General features: G+C 44.7%; 1 protein-coding gene across 4 annotated transcripts in view; it reads left to right on the top strand.

Annotated features, from left to right (window-relative positions):
• CLUAP1 (clusterin associated protein 1) overlaps positions 1-8,007 on the top strand; it is a 305,549-nt gene that overhangs the window by 135,072 nt on the left and 162,470 nt on the right. For all 4 annotated transcript variants that reach the window (XM_019507567.1, XM_019507568.1, XM_019507569.1 and 1 more), the window contains exons 7-8: positions 6,697-6,830; positions 7,699-7,840. In XM_019507567.1, the coding sequence (XP_019363112.1) occupies positions 6,697-6,830; positions 7,699-7,840 (276 nt within the window). The remainder of the gene's footprint in view (positions 1-6,696; positions 6,831-7,698; positions 7,841-8,007) is intronic.

Raw genomic sequence — 8,007 nt, 5'->3', positions numbered from 1 at the left:
CCCCCCCCCCCACACCCTCAGCTTGGTGACTGGTGCCTCCTGTGTCTGGGGGGGCACCTGGGGTCCCCCTGTGGCCGATCGCTGAGCCAGGGGGATATGGGGGGAGGGGGGGCAGCATGTTCCCTGGCAGACCCAGAAGTGGATCAGAAGTACTTCCAGTCCACTTTCAGGTTTGCTGCCAAGCTCCCCCCGCCCCCATGCTCCTGTGTGCCCCAGCATTGCAGTGATCACGAGATGCACCTGCTACCTCAAGGTATGTAGAAAAAACTTTTAAAGCTGTGTCTGTGGCCAAATTGCTGATTCTTCGAATCATCATCAAATCTTCAGTTCAGCCAAATTAAATCAGGGACAGTGATCTGAATCAACAAATCAAATCAGTGTCCCTGATTTGGGCCAAATCCAAATTGAATAGGACCCACTTTGAACACCCCTACTTAGCACCACTGTCTACCACGTAGTGCTTAGGGATTGTTAAAGCACAATTAACCCTTAAATGAAATGCGAAATATGAAAACAGACAACTCAGTGTCCTAAAATCAAAGTTTAACTTTATTAGTGTGTCGCAGTGCACGCAGGTGCCCTGCACCTAAAAGCAGAAATGGCAGGAGAGACCCCTAGTGGTGAGAAGGGGGAGGCTCAACTGCCAGTCACAAGGGCAGCACAGGTGCTGGTTGCCAGGGAAACCAAGGGGGTCAGCTGACAGGAAGGGGCAGGGCTTGGCCCCTTCTTAAGCCCAAGTGTAAGGCCAGAAGAGCAGTTCCCCTCCAGTGGCCAAGGAGGGGGGAGCTCGGCCAGTACGCAGGGAAAGGGGAAGATAGACTGCAGGAGCATCCCCTGGTTGCAGCTGAGTTGAAGTATTTTTCCGGTAGGGACAGAACATGGATTTTTGACCGGGCCGTTTAGTTTCCATTATAGCCCAGGGGCTTTGTGTTTTGTGTTTACTAGTTAACCGGAGGACCAGATGAGGCTATTAGGGGTGGAGGAGGCCTCATAGGGATGCCACGGTAGCATGGGGTTTCCTGGCGCCGGAGAGGGCGCAGCATTGTTTGGGGGCGCATTGGCCCCAGCCCTGGAGCCCCAGAGCTCGGGGGCAGCAGGGGGACCCGGAGTGAGAGGGGGCAGCAGGGGGCCCCAAAGCGAGAGGGGGCAGAGAGGGGCCCCAGAAGTAAAGAAGAGAGCCAAGGCATAGGGCAAACCGTGTCAAGTACCAGCTGTGAGGCTTGGGCTGCGGTGTAGGGGAGGAAAAGGAGCCACAGGTATCACCCCCTGACACCAGGCATATAAAGTGGGCAGCCTCCTGCTAATTACATCACTCAATCAATTAAGATCAAGGCGTGACAGGCGAGTAAGCAGGCGGTTAGCCCAAGACAGGAAGGCGGAGCCACCAACAGAAAGGCACCAGTGCGCTAGACCTGTTACATAGTACAACAAGTATTATCTTAGCAGTTTCTATATTCAGAGAGAGAAAAAACATTCAGTACAGTAATCTCACCCAATCCCAGATGTTACTTTGCTCAACAGAAAAGACAGCCACTCAGTTCCTGAAGCAAAGGGTATGTTGTTGGCTGGGATGGTGCAGACAGGTGTTGAAAGCTGGATTAATGATGACAACGACATACTTAACTTTCTTGCTTTTATGCTTTTCTTTAACTTTACACCTTTGACTCCTTGCTTCCAGATTGGTCTCTCTTCAGTCAACATATTGTCCATATGTTATCCTGTCAGCATATCCCTTTGTTCAACAGACCTATCATGAGCACACCTCTTAATTTGGCCTTTTTCCAGTGCCTGACTTTAGGCATTGTCCATTGGTCTCCCTTATCACCTTCCATTAACATATCCAATCATTTCATCCCTCTGATTCAGCTGGTTAGTGTCAAGTTCAGTTAATTTGAACTGGTAACAGAATTATTACTATGTTGTGTTAGAAAAACTTCTCATAGTAATAGAAAAGGAAAGAAACATCATGCGAGCAAGCTCAAGGCCATAAGCTGCTTGCAAGAGGCAAGGCCAGCTGATATTGCAGACACCAGCAAAATGAACAATTCAGATAATAGTGAGGCTATACAGAATTTATAGCTGAATATAAAAGTAAACTTTAAACAATACTATAATTCACAACTCTATAAATAGGTACAACTTTAAAGCATAAAATATGACAAGCTACTCTAACAGGTGTCTTTACTTTATATTTTCTTATTCTTTGTGCTAATGGTTCCACGCCACACACAAACAGTAGTGGCCACAGGAAGAACCCTTGTCTCACCCCTGTATGGATTTTAAAGGCCCTGCTTAGATACCCATTAATTTGGACTTGACTCTCTGCTTTTCTATACAATAACTTTAACCAAAACATATAAATTTCTCTGGGAACCCTGTTTTTCCTAGCACCTTGAGTATGTAATCATGATCTACTCTGTCATGTTTTTTCTAAACCTAGGTTTGCTATAACTGTGTTTGTTTTCCTCTCTTGGATGTGGGACATTGTATCTTTTATTGATTCAGAGATCCTTTTACCTGGTACTGTTCACACTTGGTCTTCATGTATTATCTTCTAGAAGTTTTTTCTCATTCTCAAAGCCAGCATCTTGGCCATTAATTTATAATCCATATGAAGGAGTGTAATTGGTCTCCAGTTTTCAGGAGTTCCTTCTTCCCTTTCTTGAAAATCACAACACCTCTTGTAAAAGCTTTCCCTGTCTCTCCAGTTTCCTCTATTTCCTTGAACACTTCCACTATACCCCTCCCTACCCATGCCCAAAACTTCTCATAATTCCATAGGCTGTCCATTTGCTCCTGGTGATATCCCTGTTTTAAAAGTTTTTAAATGCTCCTCCACTTCTTTAAGCTTATCTTTTCTTCAATCTACTTTGCTTCCTCCTCTACTTTCTCTTCAATCTTTTCCAAGAAATCCTTCATCTTCTTCCAGTCTGTTTTCTTCTTCTGTTATAGCTGTTCATAAAATCTTCTCGTTGCCTCCAATACCTCCTCGTGTGTTTCCACCCAGGCACCAACTTCTTCCCACACTGCTTTAAGCTGTCCTTTTGCCATCTTCTGGCCAAAAAATATTGGAACCACTCTTCATTTTCTCCCACGGAGGGTGCTTGTGGTAAGAACATTTTCTCTCTCATCTTTCTTTTAAACCAGGTTTCTAACTCTTGCCTTGTTTCTTCTAGCTCTTCTGATACCTGTCTTCCTTCTGCAGCTTCCTTTAGCAGCTCCTGCATCTTTCTTTGCAGCTCTCTTAGCAAGTCTTTTCTTTTCCCCATGCATCTTCAGCCTTCCTTCCTGAAGAATTCTCCTGTCCTCTTTATCACCATTCATGGTTGTCTGGTACTCCCAAAATATTTCTTCAGTGTTCACCACCCTTCATACTGCCACGTGTATGCTTGACATATTTCTTCATCTTGTAACATCTGCATATTTAATTTCCACAGTCTCTTCCCTCTTATGGGGCTCTTACCAAGACTCATTTCCACTTTCAGCATCTGGTGATCACTAAAAGCCACGTGTATGGTTTCTTTCTTCTTTATTTCCACTTCTTTTAATACAGGCACAAAGTCAATTCTTGATTGTTTCTTTCCACTAGGGTCTGTTCTAGTGAAAACTTTCTCCCCTGCCCACACATCTCTTAGCAACTCTTGTTTTGTTATATATGTCAACAGTCTGGATGAGATGTCTAAAGCTCTTTCCTCCTTCCCTGTTCAGTCACCCACTTTGATTATATAATTGAAATCTACTGCTATTATGCGCAATCTTCATGTGCCTATGTAGACCTCTAGCAATACGTTCCTTTCCTCACCCTTTGGTGGTGCATATATATTGAAAATTTCTAATTGTGTTCCCCTGACTGATAGTATTGTTCACTGCAATCTGCCGCTGCTGACTTCGACCTGCTTTGCCTTCAGCTTTGGGTTCTTGAATAATACTGCTACCCCTGCTGCCTTGTTCTCATTTGTCCCTGACCACAAGATGGTCCCCATCTTCACCTTTTCTCAAAATATTTAAAATCCCTCTCCTTGGTATACCACAGTCTTCTTATAAGCAGATTATGTCTGTCCTTACTTGGTACAACACTGGTTCAATCTGTTTCCATCTTTTCCTTGTTAAGATACTCCTGATGGTAAGCAAAACTATTGTCAATGCCATTTGTGCTTGTTTTAAAATACAGGCTCCTGTCTCTTTAAGGTTTGTCTGTGCTTGCTTTCTGCTGAGCCTGCCTGTCCTTTTAAGATCTGTCTGTGCTACTGCTCAGAGTGGTCAACCCCTCTCCTTCCCTCACTCGCATTCCTATAGCCTTTGTAAGCTGCCAGATTGGTTTTGCATTTAGGAAGGCTTGCATATTCCTGCCTCCCCACTGCTTCCCACCTTCTGGGCTCCAGTCTGGATTGGAGCCCAGAGGTGTCAGTGGCTCTTCCTCTGACTCACCTCCTTCATTATCAGGTTTCTTCTTCCTGGTCTTCAGCCCCCTGTGTTTTTTCTTTCTTTTCCCAGCCTGTCTCTTTGGTTCTTTTTCTTGCTCCATCTCTACTTCTGTTGTCTGTAGAGGGCCTTCTTTCTTCCCCACCCCACCTTCATGTGTGAGCTGTTTGCTATTCCCACCTTCCCTTCCAGTCCATCTCTTATCTCTCGCTGTACTACCTCAGTCACAGAAATTTTGCCCCCCTCCTCTGTTTCACCCTCCTGGGGGGTTTCTTCCAGCATTTCTATCTCAGTGTCCAACTCCTCCTCTTCTGCACCTGGTTTTGCTGTTCCTTAGTGGGTCTGACTATACTTGCAAAGGCTTTGTGGCACTTACGGATACAAGTGTCCTTCTCCCTTACAAATAGTGCATTTTACGGACTCTGCTGCTCTGTGCCCTTCACATCTGTAGTACACTGTGAGGGGATAGTGTGCAGACAGGTGCCCCACCTTTTTGCATTTGCTGCACCATTTTGGTTGCCTGTGGTACATTAAAAAATCCCAGTGTGCCCTGATCTGGATCACTAACCAGCACCCCACCTGGGCTTCACTCATCCACTTGTAACACTAGTTGTGTCCTCCCAGACCCCGTCCAGATACTGTATTTATTCCTTACTTTCTCTGTGAACATGGCCCTTTGGTCATACTTTTCCATCCATCTTTCTGTGTCTTCTGCTTCTAGCAAATCCATGTGCATTCAAACTATAATCATGCTTTCTCTTGACTTTTCTCTGTTATGAGTTTTATCCCTTTTAATTCCTCCTTTCCACATTTCTCTGCAGATTTTTTCCAAAGGTTCTCATACCCTTTTTCATCCCAGTAAGTCAAGTCCCAAGTCTTTTGGTTCAAGAAAGCTATCGGGCTGGTGAGATGCTCCACTGGCACCTCCAAAATCTCAAACAGTACCTTTTCTAGGGAATCATATCTATTCATTGTTGATCCTGTCTGCCTCCCCATTGTCAGTCCCTTTGCCAGTTAAAGTTGCCTTTATCTGCAACCTCCGCTCCTCTCTAGCTGTTCTCAGTGTTTCTTCCATGTGTTCCCACTGCACCACTCCCTGTGGGCTGACTTGCTGTTGTGTTGCTGCTGTCCTCTGCTGCTCACTCCATGTACCTTCTCCTGCTGCTCCCACTCTGTCTCCCACTTTCCTCTGCTCCTCTCTTCCTTCTGGCATCATCACTGTCATCATTGCTGCCTCTGCTGTTGCTCCTACTGGCACCTTCTTTCTTCCTTTATTCTCCACCTTTGTCCACACTCCATCTGTCTCCAGACTTTCATTTCTGTTCTTCAACATTTTTTTCCATCTCATGCTTATTTGCCATCACTGCAATTCATGTATAGTTTCTACTATATGTAAGTGGATACAAAAGTGCTGTATAAAAGTGTGTTTATGGAGTACTTGTGCTAAAGCTTACAGCATTTTCAAGAAAGGTAAAACGCATCAATTCTGGATGACCTAAGTCTATGGGTAATTTACCTATGCAAATTACTGCAGGCATATTTATTTCAAGGTGTTTTCAAATTTGCCCCCCACTTCCATGTGCTCAGGGAGAGCAGGGTCTGACAGTAAGGAGGTGGGGACTACAGGGGAAGGAAGTTGTAGGGGGCAGAAGGTAAGGGGGCGACCTGATACCCCAGATATATTTTCTCAAATGTAGCAGGGGGAGGGGGACAAATTCAAGGCAAACCTCCAATAATTAGATTCTAGACCTGGAAAATTATAACATTTATAATTCTTCCATATATAGAATCTAATTATAAGAACGTTTTCTTATATTCAAGTAAATACTGTGGGTAAGATGCATAAATCAGGGACATCTTTGGTTCCAACACTTTGCATCTGAATAAGCAAAAGTTGCAGTATAAGTGCTCAGCAGTGTAGAATAAGACTCTAATCTGTAACTAATCCTAAAATATAGAAAGAGAAAAACAGGCAAACTAACTGTTATGGGAGAGCAGAATTGTCTCTGAAGTGCTGCTAGAGGTTTGATTTGAAAAACAAGTAATGACATTTTTAATGCTGTCATTGAGAACCACAGTGAATTACTAAGTACATGATGGTTGTACCAAGACCGTAATATGCAGCAGCCTATGTCCAGTCACATGTGATGGGTTTTAGTTACATGACTTGTAGTGAATCAAGGTGCAGAATCAGGTCCAGAGTCAGAAATATAATTCAGAGTACAGCATAGCAAATTACATCTCATCCACTAATTCTTTCTTTCTTCCTTTCAGGAACAAGTCCAGAAGACTAAAGACATGTTAAATAATGTGGCTTTGGATGAAGCCAATTTGGAAGTCAAGATAGAAAAAAGAAAATTGGAACTGGAAAGAAACCAGAAGCGACTTCAGACCCTACAGAGTGTCCGGTAAAGACTGTGTACTGATTATTCATGGCAGAATAAGATTAGGTGTTGATAACCTGTATTCTTAATATCTAGTACAGTGAAGAGTGAAGCATGCCAGCTGGCAGCCTGTGGGACTCCTGGTCAGGGTGCCACTCCCAATTTGCTTTTAACTGCTGCTGCTAGAGTCCCTAGGTTTTCCATCCTTTCTCCAGCTTCTGCTGCCTGTCACCGTCCCTTGGTGACAGAGTGGCACAACTAGTGGGGCTGAGGGATCTGGTGATCACAGGCCTTTAAGGCAGGGCTGGGAAACTCCTCACAGGTGTGCCAGAGTGAGGCACGTGAAGGCATTTTGCTTGGCACTCATGCCTCAGGGAAGGGGCCAGGGCTGCGCTGCCACAACAAGGATTAGGCCCCTCACGGCTGCCCCACTGTCTACCCCTGGCATGGCAACATCTTACAAGTCGAGGTTGCAGGTGTTTTTGACACTCTACCCAAAACCATTGCCAACCCCTGCTTTAAGGGATCTGGGGATTCCACATGGCATTGGGGAGGCTCACCCAGTTCATTGGGGGGCTACATGGTGCAACAAGAGGGGTTTATACAACAGGTCAGAGGTCTGTGTGGTGCAGCAGGGGATGCTTGTGCAATGCAACAAGGGTCTGTGAGGTGAGGTGAGGTGAGGTCTCATGTCTCAGCCTAATCAGGCCCACATTAAACTGGTTGTCTACTTATACTCCGTTTTAAAGACACTGGGGATAGAGCCTTTACAATGGAAAGCCGTGCTTTGGACTAGACTAATAGAAATGCAGTGGCATGGAAGTACATGTTTCAGAGTTCTGCAGCAACAAATAGATTTGATTTTCCATGTTGTTGTCCCTGATCTCTCCAGCCCAGCTTTCATGGATGAATATGAGAAGATTGAGGAGGAACTGCAGAAACAGTACAGCAGTTACCTAGAAAAATTCCGTAACCTGACTTATCTGGAGCAGCAGCTGGATGATCATCATAGGATAGAGCAAGAGAGGTTTGAGGTAAGAGAGTTTTGTATTCCCAAGCAAAACAGTAACTCAGCTACAGGCACTGATTTTAAAATGGATTCTCTTGTTCATTCCACTAATCATGCTTTTGCAGTAACCAGAAGACACTCATTGCCTGTAGCATTTCCCATGGTAGCAAGCTGTTCATTAACAGATGTCCT

Source organism: Gavialis gangeticus, unplaced genomic scaffold (assembly GCF_001723915.1).
Source record: "Gavialis gangeticus isolate Ggan-Ray unplaced genomic scaffold, GavGan_comp1, whole genome shotgun sequence".
NCBI classification, from domain to species: Eukaryota; Metazoa; Chordata; order Crocodylia; family Gavialidae; genus Gavialis; species Gavialis gangeticus.
This window is presented reverse-complemented; position numbering and strand designations above follow the sequence as displayed.